Below are 14,727 nucleotides of genomic sequence, written 5' to 3' on the forward strand. Positions count from 1 at the left end.
GAACTGGCCAGTTAACACATATACATACTTGCATTTTCACTTTTTCCAAAAGGCCTGAATCTTCAGATTGGATTGAACAATCTACAGTGAATTACCTGACAACAACCCTGAAAATTGGACAGAACAAAGCTGTGCATGGATTCCACCACATGTTTTTGGTCGACCCACTTTCTGATGGAAGTGAGGGTGGAGGGATGGGGTGGAGGATATGAGTAATTCTGCTGCTTGCCCCTCCATGTCTTCAGGAATATTTTCAGACTACCCCAGGAATTCCACCCTCACCTTTAAAAGCCCTCAGCACAACTAATAACTGCTGACAGCTGGAATGAATTTCACCAAGGCACATTGGAAAGGTTGAAAACCTTGTCTGAATTAAGATAATCAATCCCAGAGGAGATTGATTGCCTTACTGTATTCTGAAGTTACATCTCTCGTTGGAGATGAATGTTGTTCATTGTTGTTCTTTCTTCTGTCATGGGAGTGTCCCTTTAAGAACTGTTTTGTATTATCAAATGGCTTCAGTGATGTCATTGTGTGGGTGAGCTGGACTGTGGCTCTGGGTTTTTAGTTTCATTTTTGAGCTGGGAGCTGGCTGTGGCTCTGAGTTTTACTTTTGTTTTATATTTGTAAGCTGGAGTCAGAGAAGTCTGTCTTGTCTCTCTCTCTGCGTTTTAAAAGGTGTCTCCAGATCACTTGATAACGTCAATGTACTAACTGTTTTCTGGAAGGAATAAACCTACAGTTTTGGTAAAAGGATTTTCTGTTTGATGGATGTTGTTACTTGATTGAAACAGTTAAGGGAAGTTATTAAGGGTTATAACCCTTAATAACTTCCCTTAAGCTGTGTGGGGTATTTATGTTTGTAGTTGATAAAAATGCTTACTGTGTGTGTTTATAAAAATGTTAACTGAATTCGTAGAATAAACTGTGTTTGATTAAAAGTGCTCAAGGCCTCTGTTGAATAACACATAAAAGACCATTGTGCTCCTCATAACCAAAATGAACAAACAGTTGTAGGTCAGGTGAACTCCATGATATACTTTGGAGTTTTCTAAACCCTGGCCAATAACACTTCCGCTGGCAATGATGTCTGTAGCAACCTAATGGAACAGCTTTGTGCATTCCATCTTCCTGCCAGATCAGGGTGGGTACTTCTGATATGCCCTTGGAGGCAGAGTCTTACCTTCACAAGAATAAGAACATAAGAACTAGGAGCAGGAGTAGGCCATCTGGCCCCTCGAGCGTCATCCGCCATTCAATGAAATCATGGCTGATCTTTTGTGGACTCAGCTCCACTTTCCGGCCCGAACACCATAACCCTTAATCCCTTTATTCTTCAAAAAACTATCTATCTTTACCTTAAAAACATGTAATGAAGGAGCCTCAACTGCTTCACTGGGCAAGGAATTCCATAGATTCACAACCCTTTGGGTGAAGAAGTTCCTCCTAAACTCAGTCCTAAATCTACTTCCCCTTATTTTGAGGCTATGTCCCCTAGTTCTGCTTTCACCCGCCAGCGGAAACAACCCGCCCGCATCTATCCTATCTATTCCCTTCATAATTTTAAATGTTTCTATAAGATCCCCCCTCATCCTTCTAAATTCCAACGAGTACAGTCCCAGTCTACTCAACCTCTCCGCGTAATCCAACCCCTTCAGCTCTGGGGTTAACCTAGTGAATCTCCTCTGCACACCCTCCAGTGCCAGTATGTCCTTTCTCAAGTAAGGAGACCAAAACTGAACACAATACTCCAGGTGTGGCCTCACTAACACCTTATACAATTGCAGCGTAACCTCCCTAGTCTTAAACTCCATCCCTCTAGCAATGAAGGACAAAATTCCATTTGCCTTCTTAATCACCTGTTGCACCTGTAAACCAACTTTTTGCGACTCATGCACTAGCACACCCAGGTCTCTCTGCACAGCAGCCTGCTTTAATATTTTATCATTTAAATAATAATCCCGTTTGCTGTTATTCCTACCAAAATGGATAACCTCACATTTGTCAACATTGTATTCCATCTGCCAGACCCTAGCCCATTCACTTAACCTATCCAAATCCCTCTGCAGACTTCCAGTATCCTCTGCACTTTTCGCTTTACCATTCATCTTAGTGTCATCTGCAAACTTGGACACATTGCCCTTGGTCCCCAACTCCAAATCATCTATGTAAATTGTGAACAATTGTGGGCCCAACACGGATCCCTGAGGGACACCACTAGCTACTGATTGCCAACCAGAGAAACACCCATTAATCCCCACTCTTTGCTTTCTATTAATTAACCAATCCTCTATCCATGCTACTACTTTACCCTTAATGCCATGCATCTTTATCTCATGCAGCAACCTTTTGTGTGGCACCTTGTCAAAGGCTTTCTGGAAATCCAGATATACCACATCCATTGGCTCCCTGTTATCTACTGTACTGGTAATGTCCTCAAAAAATTCCACTAAATTAGTTCGGCATGACCTGCCCTTTATTAACCCATGCTGCGTCTGCCCAAATGGACAATTTCTATCCAGATGCCTCGCTATTTCTTCCTTGATGATAGATTCCAGCATCTTCCCTACTACTGAAGTTAAGCTCACTGGCCTATAATTACCCGCTCTCTGCCTACCTCCTTTTTTAAACAGTGGTGTCACGTTTGCTAATTTCCAATCCACCGGAACCACCCCAGAGTCTAGTGAATTTTGGTAAATTATCACTAGTGCATTTGCAATTTCCCTAGCCATCTCTTTTAGCACTCTGGGATGCATTCCATCAGGGCCAGGAGACTTGTCTACCTTTAGCCCCATTAGCTTGCCCATCACTACCTCCTTAGTGATAACAATCCTCTCAAGGTGCTCACCTGTCATAGCCTCATTTCTATCAGTCACTGGCATGTTATTTGTGTCTTCCACTGTGAAGACCGACCCAAAAAACCTGTTCAGTTCCTCAGCCATTTCCTCATCTCCCATTATTAAAACTCCCTTCTCATCCTCTAAAGGACTAATATTTACCTTAGCCACTCTTTTTTGCTTTATATATTTGTAGAAACTTTTACTATCTGTTTTTATATTCTGAGCAAGTTTACTCTCATAAACTATCTTACTCTTCTTTATAGCTTTTTTAGTAGCTTTCTGTTGCCCCCTAAAGATTTCCCAGTCCTCTAGTCTCCCACCAATCTTAGCCACTTTGTATGCTTTGTCCTTCAATTTGATACGTTCCCTTATTTCCTTAGATATCCACGGTCGATTTTACCTCTTTCTACCGTCCTTCCTTTTTGTTGGTATAAACGTTTGCTGAGCACTGTGAAAAATCGCTTGGAAGGTTCTCCACTGTTCCTCAACTGCTCCACCATAAAGTCTTTGCTCCCAGTCTACCTTCGCTAGTTCTTCTTTCATCTTATTGTAATCTCCTTTGTTTAAGCACAAAACACAAGTATTTGATTTTATCTTCTCACCCTCCATCTGTATCTTAAATTCCACCATATTGTGATCACTCCTTCCGAGAGGATCCCTAACTATGAGATCATGAATCAATCCTGTCTCATTACACAGGACAAGATCTAGGACCGCTTGTTCCCTCGTAGGTTCCATTACATACTGTTCTCGGAAACTATCACGGATACATTCTATAAACTCCTCCTCAAGGCTGCCTTGACCGACCTGGTTAAACCAATCGACATGTAGATTAAAATCGCCCATGATCACTGCTGTACCATTTCTACATGCATCCGTTATTTCTTTGTTTATTGCCTGCCCCACCATAACGTTACTATTTGGTGGCCTATAGACTACTCCTATCAGTGACTTTTTCGTCTTACTATTCCTGATTTCCACCTAAATGGATTCAACCTTATCCTCCATAGCACCGATGTCATCCCTTACTATTGCCCGGATGTCATCCTTAAATAACAGAGCTACACCACCTCCCTTACCATCCACTCTGACCTTCCGAATAGTTTGATATCCTCGGATATTTAACTCCTAGTCGTGACCATCCTTTAACCATGTTTCAGTAATGGCCACTAAATCATAGTCATTCACGATGATTTGCACCATCAACTCATTTACTTTATTCCGAATACTACGAGCATTCAGGTAAAGTACACTTATGTTGGGTTTTTTTAGCTCTGTTTTGAATCTTAACATCCCCAGTTTTATTCCTTTTAGTATTACTGGGCCTGTTCACTGAGCTCCCCTCAGTCACTGTACCTAGTACTGTTGCCCTTTTTGATTTTTGACTATGGCTGCTCTGCCTTCTACTTTCCCCCTTACTTCCTTTTGCATCTGTCCCTGTTTTACTATCTTCCAACTTCCTGCATCGGTTCCCATCCCCCTGCCACATTAGTTTGAACCCTCCCCAACAGCTCTATCAAACACCCCCCCCCAGGACATCAGTTCCAGTCCTGCCCAGGTGCAGACCGTCCGGTTTGTACTGGTCCCACCTCCCCAGAAACGGTTCCAATGCCCCAGGAATTTGAATCCCTCCCAATGCATGCTACAGTTTGACACACATGGCAAATAATTCCTCCTGAGTTTGGTGCACAGTCAGGAAAATTCTGAACTCCACAAACCTGACATTGGGAGAAACCTCCCAGAACATTTGGATTTTCATTCTGGCAGGGGGCGGGGTGGGGGAATGTGGCTGTACTTAACTTTCTTGAGATATGAAAACTCCATAAGATCCCTCAGCCTTACCGAGGCATTGGGTGAAGAAGCTGACCTCCAACCCATCAGCACCCAGTACGAGCAATCAGCGAGGCGAAGGCCTGAACAGCAGCCCTTGCCCCAGTCTGGAGCTCTAACAGGTCTGATACCCTGAATATTGCCCCAAGGGGACAATTCTTCATTTCAATTCAATAGAATCACTGACACAAGCTTAGGACACAATCGGGACATATGTACATGGTTAGCAGGCCCTCCCACAATTCTCACAAATCCTCCATTCCCTCAAATAGCCTGCTCATCCTGGACTTTGTCTGCCTTCAACTGTATCAGCCCGAACCTGGCACAGTGGTTAGCGCCAGGGTCCCAGGTTCGATTCCTGGTTTGGGTCGCTGTTTGTGCGGAGTCTGCGCGTTCTCCCCGTGTCTGCGTGGGTTTCCTCCGGTTCTGCGGTTTTCCCCCCACAAGTCACGAAAGACGTGCTGTTAGGTAATTTGGACATTCTGAATTCTCCCTCAGTGTACCCAAACAGGCACCGAAATGTGGCGACTGTAGGCTTTTCACAGTAATGTCATTGCAGTGTTAATGTAAGCCTACTTGTGACAAGAAAGATTATTTATTTATTTATTTACATGATGGTGTTGCGTTCACCCTACGCAGAATCTCCCACCACACCCCTCCTAAAACCCTGACCCCAACTCTTTCTCACACTTCGCAGTTATCACTTCCCAAGATACTACCTCATCTGTTATAAGCCTCCCCTGAGGAACTCCCCTCATCCATCCCCACCAGTGACAAAACCTTCTCCTACATCGACGAAGAGGGCACCACCAGGAATGTCGGAAAGATCTTCTTCGCGAAGTCGCCCACCTGTAAATATCTGAATACATCCACCTGTGAGAGTCAAATTTCTCCAACTCATCAAAGCTCGCAAATCAGCCCTCCAAAAACAAATTCTTCATCACAGCAACCCCCTTCTCCTCCCATCGCCAAAACTTAATGTCCAGCCTCGCCGGCACAAACATATGGTTCGCACAAACCGGCACCAACTTCTATACCGCCCCCAATTTAAAATGCTGCTGAAATTGTCTCCAGTATGGAGGTCACCACTGGATCCCTGGAGTACTTCCCCGTAGAAAAAGGTAAGAAAGCCATGATCAGTGCCCTTAACCCTGACATCCTACACAAGCTCGACTGCATCCACACCCATAAAGCTTCCGGATCCCCACACCAACCCAGCACCTTCTCAGCCTTAGTTGCCCAATAATAATATACCCTATTTGGCAATGTCAACCCCCCCCCCCCCCCCCCCCCCCCCCCCCCACTGCCTATCCTTCGGAAGCACCGTCTTCCTAATCCTGGCTACTATTCTTGCTCATATGAACATTAAAATAAATCTCTCCACACCCCCAAAAAAGGATTTTGACAATAAAAATGGCAGATGTTGGAATCGAAACAGAAAACGTGGCAAGACATTCATTTTCACTGACTGAATTCTGCCCTCCAAGGACAGTGGGTCCCATAAGACGGAATAGCCCCCAAATTACATGAAAACACTCACTCTTCTCCCAATTCAATTTATAGCCCGAGAAAGCCCCAAATCGCTTCAGCAGTGCAATGCTATCACCCATTGTGAGGATCGGATTGGTTACGTAGAAAAGAAGATCACCCTATGCACACTCCCCTCCCCCTCATTATCCCTCTCCACCTATCTAGAGATCTCAAGTCAATGGCCAAGGGCACTATTGCCAAACCAAATAAGAGGGGGGGCACCTCTGCCTCAATCCCCTGTGCAACTGGAAATACATCGAGCTCACATTGTTTGTCCAAACACTAAGCCTTATATAATAGCCTTATATAATAACCTTATATAATAACTGATCCCACGCTACAAACATAGGCCCTATCCAGAACCATTACAATACTGCAAACAAGTATCCCCATTCTACCCTATCAAAGGCCTTTCAGCATCCATTGCCAACAATGACCTCCTGCTCCTACGCCGGGGACAACACCACATTAAGAAGTTGCCTCACATTGAATGACAATTGCCTTCCCTTCACAAATCCCGTCTGGTCTTCCCCAATAGCCTGTGGGCGACATCCCTCCAGCTCCAGTGCTAATTCCTTAGTCAGAATTTTAGCATCTACAGTCAATATGAAATAGGGAGGTATAACCCATATTCCACCGGATCATTATCCTTCTAATAATAATAATCTTTATTGTCACAAGTAGGCTTACATTAACACTGCAATGAAGTTACTGTGAAAAGCCCCCAGTCGCCACATTCCGACGCATGTTCGGAATGTCCAATTCAGTTAACAGCATGTCTTTCAGGACTTGTGGGAGAAAACCGGAGCACCCGGAGGAAACCCACGCAGACACAGGGAGAACATGCAGACTCAGCAGAAACAGTGACCCAAGCTGGGACCCTGGCCAAGAGGCAACAGTGCTGCCCACTAGAAGCAAAATGGATGCTTGCATCCCAAGCTACCGGATCCTCAAACATTTCCACCAGCAGCAGCACCAGTTGATCAGCAAATTTTTAATAAAATTCCACCGGAAACTCATCCGGCTTTGGCGCTTTCGCCCAATTCTAACCTCCTCCACCCCAAGAGGTCCCTACATCTCTTTCCGATCCTCCTCCTCCACCATGGGACACTCCAAACCCTCCAAAAACCTCAGCATATCCAACTCCTCCACTGGCGGCTCCTACTTTCCAGAGTCTTATAGAACGCCTCAAACGCCCCATTAACTTTATCCGGCGCCGACACTAGCCTACCACCAGAATCCCGAATCTGTACAATCACCCGGAAGCCGCCTGCCCGCTCAGCTGACCAGCCAAAAGCCTTCTCCCCTTACGCGAAGACTCCCCCCATCAAACACAGCAACTGCCGCACCGCCTCCTTCATGATAGCAGATCAAATTCCATCAGCAACTCCCAACCACCAACCATGTTCCATGCGAGCCCCTTCAGTTCAGTCCAAGTCATTCAGCTTTAATAAATGACTCCACTTCCTCCACCGTCTCAAAAAAGTGGTCTTTATTCTTGTGCATCACCCTCAACCTCGCCAAGTAAACCATGCCAAACCGTACCCCACTCTTGTAGAGTGCTTCGCCATGTTAAAGGCTGCTTGCCTTCTTTCCAATTCTGCTGCAATGTCTTGATAGTTATGGATATTGCCTTCTCACCGCACTTTATTATTTTCCTTGGCCCACCTTATAATAATCTTTATTTGTGTCACAAGTTGGCTTACATTAACACTGGAATGAAGTTACTGTGAAAATCCCCTAGTCGCCACACTACGGCGTCTGTTCGGGTACACTGAGGGGGAATTCAGAATATCCAATTCACCTAACAGCACGTCTTTTAGGACTTGTGTGAGGAAATCGGAGCACCCGGAGGAAACCCACGCAGACAGGGGCAGAACGTGCAGACTCTGCACAGACCTTGACCCAAGCGGGAATCAAATCAGGACTCTGGTGCTGTGAGACAACAATGCCAACCACTATGCTACCGTGACCTACATTGTATTTCCAGCATTATTTTTTATTTTCCATTACATTCACCATTGATACTAGGGGTTAAGGATTCACCTTCACTGCTTGGGTGGCAATCTGGGAGTGGAATGAAAACTTTTGTATTCTACAATGAGCGTGTGATTTGTTCCAACCGGTTACCACTCAGGTGGTGAAAGTGAAAACCTGTGCTTTGGTTTTAATGGCTTGTTGCAGTTATCCATATCAGAATTGTTTTTCCTTTCAAATGCTGTTTAACTCAAGAGGTTATTGCAGTTATTAATAGGCTCCACCTGGGTTTCCAACATTCTTCCAATTACAAGGAAAAGACTCCATACTGTTCTATTTAAACAATTTCATAGTATTGCTTACATTTTGTATTGATTTACAAGGTCCTAAATATCATTATTCATGTGAATGTGAAATTGTACTTGTACGATTTTGCTGAATGCAAATTTTCATATTGTCAAAGGACATTATTTAAAAATTTAAATATTTGGATTAATATTGTGAAACAAGTCAGGACTTTAAGTTTGTTCTCTTTGTGTTTGTTACATGCAGGAGAAATTTGAGGCGCTTTTCTTGGCCTATGATGACCATGCCACATTCCAGCTGTTTAAAAGTTTCAGACGTGTACGAATTAACTTCAGCAATCCCAAAGTCGCAGCCCGTGCCAGAATAGAGCTCCATGAAACAAAGTTCAATGGGAAAAAGCTAAAACTCTACTTTGCACAGGTAATGAATTCAGGACTTTGGGTGATCACAAACCATTAATCATTAATACATTAGGAAAAGAGAATAATTCAAAATTAAGATGTGTTTAGTCGATTTCATGTAGAAATTTAAACTGGTAACATGAGCAAACTTTTGGGGACCAGTACCTTACACCTTTGGGATATTTGAAAGACATCTGATGCAAAATTGATGTTTCAGGTATCCCCAGCGGCCGCAAAAAAAATTAGTCATTTACATTTGTAAATAAAGGACCTGTCACATGTTTTAGGACTCCTGGAGTAATTGATGCCCTAATGAACCATGCATACATAGGCCTGCTTTATCTGTCATGAATGTGGGCGAGAAACACCTGCCATTGAAAAGGAGGACCTAAATATTTTAAACAATACTCCTGTTAGCTGCTCCCAACTGCATTCAGCCCCATTTTGCTGTCCTCTTGTCCCACTCTCCATACAGTTCTTTGCTGGGGCTGATGCTGGCAAGGTTGTTGACCCAAACTTTGTTCCTACAGAAGGGTGAGCTGACTGCGGAGCTGTAACATGTACCAGCAGTTCAACCAGATTATTCAGATGAGACCTGACACCCAAAATCAGGCCAGACCTGGGCCACCCAGTTTGGACACGTGTTGCCCAAACCTGGGCTTTGAGGGATTTCTAATCCTAATCAGCCAACATTAACAGTGAATTATTCAAATCCAGATTTGAATTTCAGTAGAAAGCTTATTTCAAATAGTAGAACGGACAATTCTCGTTAATTTCAGCTTCAATGTATGATTCAAGTTTCTCAGCCTCAGTCTGATTCCCACAGAATGATACAATTATGACTGAATGGAACTAAAGGATTTGTGGTGTGAGCGAGGCACAATCGACACCTGAGTGGAGCACAAGGTGGGAAATCTAGCACCTAGTTTCAACATGTCGCTGAGAGCAGACCCGAACTCACACTGTTCAGCCGTTTGTCTTAGGTTCGCCATGAACACCGCTATAGTCTCCCCGGGACTCTTGTTGAATTAAATTTGTATTGTTGCATAATCACCGAGTACTTCGGGTTGACTAATTTCACAATCTCCTGAAACGATTTGGAGTTGGGGGCTTTTGCTTCTTACAGATCCTCAGGTTTTTCTTCTATTGATTTGAATGGAAAGAAACCAGATGAGCGCTGTTAATGTTGTGAGAACAATCAGCTAGGTTTTCCTTTCCATGTGCCGCTCAGATGATGTTTAACACCTGGGCTGTAAAGACATAAATCTACCGACAGCATTTAAAAATGCTGCCTTGCTTAATTCAGGCCAGGTTTGGATAACTGTTAAATAGATACTTTCTTGGTGGAAGGTTTTTGGCAAACCTTTTAACCCATTGCTGTATATCGTATTGAAATACAACCCTTCCCTCTCCCTCTGAACAAAGTAAAATTACTGAATAATTTTTCATGAAGTTACAATTAACACTGTATATAGTTTAATGAGCTGTAATTGAGACTGCCCAAACACATGTCAATTAGAACTTTACGACCAACATAATTCAAAGATTTTTCCCATTAGTCTGTATCGGATTTGAAACCAGGTCCCAAAGTTGAAAGGATTAGGTGCCAATGATCTGTAAAACCCTGTCCTCAACTGTTTTATATTCAACTTTATAAAAAAAAAACAGCTCTGCCTGTTTCTAAGCGAGCCATTCAGTCTTTAACTTTATTTTACAAGTTTTCTTCGAATAATGAAGTAACCAACATAATTATGCTGGCATGCCCCTTTAAGGGACGAGTTCTTGGAGGGTCATGCAACTCATTTGGTTAATTGAACTGGAGTGCCCAAATCCTGAGGCAGAGATTTTCCTTCCCAGTTTGGAGTCTGGGGTTGTGGAGTATGGTAGCCTTTATCTCACTCTCTTTAAACAGTTACTTACCTTAATAAACCACTTATTCATTGATCTACTAGGTAGTCACCAGGATTCTCCATTTGGCGACGTGGATCAATTGGAGTGCCTTCCTCCTGCTACAGGAATCAGGGGAGCAGATCTCACGTGGAAGCCTGTTTTGAAGAAAACTCATTAAGCAAGGGGCGACACAGTGGTCAGCACCGCTACCTCACAGCTCCAGGGTCCCAGGTTCACTTCCAGGCTCGGGTGACTGTCTGTGTGGAGTTTGCACTTTCTCCCCGTGTCTGCGTGGGTTTCTATCAGGTGCTCCGGTTTCCTCCTACAGTCCAAAGATGTGCAAGTTAGGTGGACTGGCCATCCTAAATTGCACCTTAGTGTCCAAAAGGTTACGTGGGTTATGAGGATAGGATGGAGGCGTAGGCTTAAGTAGGGTGCACTTTCCAAGGGCCGGTGCAGACCCGATGGGCAAAATGGCTCTCTCTCTCTATTTATCTATCTATTGTCAAATGCATGCGCAATTGTGTTGAGACCAATGAATTTGCAGGGGGAAGAGGAGCAGCAAATAATCCTATTAGCCTGAGGAGGGACTCCGACGTATCATCTGATAAGGAGTCTGACTTCTCCAGATGCCCCCAACTCCAAATCATTTCAGGAGATTGTGGAATTAGTCAACATGAAGTCCTCGATGATAATGCAATAATACAAATTTAATTCGACAAGAGTCCCAGGGGAGACTATAGCGGTGTTCACGGCGAACCTAAGACAAACGGCTGAACAGTGCGAGTTTGGGTCTCCACACAGCGACATGTTGAGAGACAGGCGAGTCTGTGGTATTAACATCACGACATGTTCAAAATTATCGAAGCAGATTTGCATGATGTCTAAAAGAAATTTCAGGAGGTGTTCCGAGTTAGACAAAATATGGGACCTAAAAACCCCTCCCCTATGCCTTTCATAAGAAGGTTGAGCCTGAACTCAAGCAGTTGGATGAATTAGGCATCATCAAGCCTGTATAGTTTTTGGAGTGGGTGGCACTCATCGTGCCAGTGGTTAAGCCAGATAGAACCAATGAGATATGTGGCAACTATAAAATAACATGAATCAGGCAGCAAAATTGGACCGATACCCAATAACAAGAATTGAAGATTTATATCCTAAATAGAAGGTTTAGCCATGCGTACCAATAATTAGAATTAGACAAAGCCTAGAGAATTTGTTACTATAAATACCCACAAAGGCATGTACAAGTATATCTGGCTACCTTTTGGAGTCTCATCGGTGTATGCAATTTTCCAGTGCACGATGGGAAGCTTATAACAGGACCTACCTTATCTGGTTGTCTACGTAGACGATGTACAGATTGCAGGAGTGTCCGAAGAAGAGTACCTAGCAAATCTGGAAGAAGTTTAAAAAGGATTTAAGAAGGCCAGAGTAAGGCTAAAAAGGGAAAAGCGCATATTTCAGGCCCATGAAAATGGTGTAGAGTAGATGCCCAAGGGTTATACCCTATCCAGGGGAAGATAAATGCAATTATGGAAGCACCAGGCCCCACAAATGTGTTGAAAAGCCTCAAGGATTCTGACCGATGCCGAAAAAGCTCATTCCCAAATTGAAAAAGAGGGACTAGCCGTAAACTTTAGAGTGAAGAAGAAGTTCCATCAATGCATTTATGGATGGCACTTCATAGCAGTTACTAGCCACAAACCCCTGTTATTTAGGGAGGATAAAGTCATTCCTCCCATATCTTCAGCTGGGCTCTATTATCAGTAGCCTATGAGTATACTTTACATCATAGGCTGGGCAGACACATATCAAACACGTGCATTTTAAGCCGCCTTCCCTATCAGAAAGTACACCGCTTTCATCAGTACCACAGTAAATTGTTCCTGCTCTAAACCTTTTTGATACATTATCTGTGACAGCTCAACAGATCAGGTTCTGGTCCAAAAGACCACATATTAACTCGAGTTAAGCATATGGTCCTCTGTGGCTGGTATTATGATAATAGGTCTGAGCAATTAAGACCCTTTCAGATAAGAAAAGGTGGGTTAAGTTGTGAAGATGGCTTATTGTTATGGGAAGCAAAGGTGGTCATTCCTACTCCTGCTAGAAAATTATTATTACAAGAGTTACGCTGTGCCCATCCTGGGATAATAAAGATACTCACACGCAGCTATATGTGGTAGCCCGAGATGGATACCGACATAGAGAATCGGGTCAGACAATGTGGCTGATGTCAAATACAGCACAAATTGCCATCTGCAGCCTTAATGCACCCTTGGGAGTGGCCAGGTCGGCCATGAGTGTGACTACACATCAATTTTGTGGCCCATTCATGGGCATCCTGTTCCTGCTCATAGTAGATGGTTGGACATACATGGAATGAAGTCCACGACCTCATCAGCAATGGTAGAGAAAATGTGACAGAAATTCACCATCCACAGGTTGCTCAAGGTGCTATTCTCGGATAATGGGCCTGCATTCACTAGGGTAGCATTCCAGAATTTCATGAGAACCAAAAGCGTTCAATATCTTTGAACTTCTCCCTACCACCCACATTCAAATGGACTGGCTGAGAGAGCCGTCCAAACATTCAAAGCCGCCAAGAAGAAACAGTCATCAGCCCCCTGACAAAGCAAACTAGCCCATTTCCTGATCACTTGTTGAACCACACCTCATGCTATCATAGGTTTTACACCTGCCGAGTTACTAATGGACAGATGTATTGGAACAAGGTTGGCTCTAGTATTTCTGAATTTGGCAGGGAGGATGGAAGCAAAACAGAATGCATAGAAGAGACATCACGACTCGATAAAAACTGAGAGAACGTTTCAAGTGAACAACTTGGTACATGTAAATAATTTTGGTGTTGATGAAAGATCCCTGGAACAGTTCGTGGCCAGAACAGGTCCAGTGTCATTTAGATGTCTAATGTAAAAAGGTGAAGAAACACCTGGACCATTTCAGACGAAGAGAATCGCACACAGAGCCAGTGGAGCAGTTCATCCCGAGTCTGCCTGTTAGTGATATTGCCACAGATGAAAGTAATGCTGCAGCAAGCTACCCTGAGAAAGAGCCCAGTAATGTTACAGTGGGAACTGGAGAGGTTATCTGCACTGACGGAGCTTCGCAATTTGAGAGTCACCCCATTGAGGTTCAAACTGAATTTATCTCTCCTGCTGGAGGATCCGTTAGTGAATGATGGCACTCCCAAAGGATCAGGAAGTCCCCGGACCGACTTACCTTATAAGGGACAGTATTGAGTTCCATTTGTTGTATAATACTGTGTATAGTTCCATTGTTTTTGAAATGCATTATTGAAATGTGTTAACCAGGAACTTAAAATGACTTGGGGGGGGGGGGGGGGGGTGGTAGCATGCCCCTTTAAGGGGTGAGTACTCCGAGGAATATGTGACCTGTTTGGGCTGGAGGATGCGCATCCTGGGGCTGAATGTGGGTTTTTGTTTCCAATTTGGGAGTCTGGAGCCATGGAGTACAATAGCCTTCATCTCACTGCTTGTAAGTAGTTACTTACCTTAATAAACCAGTTATTTGTTGATCTACTTGGTGGTCTTACAGGAGATTACAATAATAATATCAGTAATACAGATTGGATTGTTAATATAAGTTTAGCACATTGTTCTACAATTAATAATATGACACTGTTGGATGATATCTTGTTCAAAGGTTACCAAGAACTCTGTACATCAAGTAGATGTCATAGTTAATGTTCAGTGAGTGAATTTTTCGTAATAACTTGTCACCTTTCGCACCATCTTTCCTGTCGAAAATGTTGTTATTTAAACACTTTTCAGAAACCACAAGTTCTTAATTTGTCCCGTATAACCATTTGGTGGTCTGGTGACCTACGGAATAATTTTACAAAACCACAGTTCTGTCACAAACACAATTTCTGAAATGTACTCCTCTGGTGTTTTGATAGTAGAAAG

General features: G+C 43.5%; 1 protein-coding gene across 4 annotated transcripts in view; it reads left to right on the plus strand.

The window, feature by feature from the left end:
* rcan2 (regulator of calcineurin 2) overlaps positions 1 to 14,727 on the plus strand; it is a 475,186-nt gene that overhangs the window by 345,863 nt on the left and 114,596 nt on the right. For all 4 annotated transcript variants that reach the window (XM_038799915.1, XM_038799917.1, XM_038799916.1 and 1 more), the window contains one exon: positions 8,730 to 8,903. In XM_038799915.1, the coding sequence (XP_038655843.1) occupies positions 8,730 to 8,903 (174 nt within the window). The remainder of the gene's footprint in view (positions 1 to 8,729; positions 8,904 to 14,727) is intronic.

The sequence above is a fragment of the Scyliorhinus canicula genome, chromosome 6 (assembly GCF_902713615.1).
Source record: "Scyliorhinus canicula chromosome 6, sScyCan1.1, whole genome shotgun sequence".
In the NCBI taxonomy this organism is placed as follows: domain Eukaryota; kingdom Metazoa; phylum Chordata; class Chondrichthyes; order Carcharhiniformes; family Scyliorhinidae; genus Scyliorhinus; species Scyliorhinus canicula.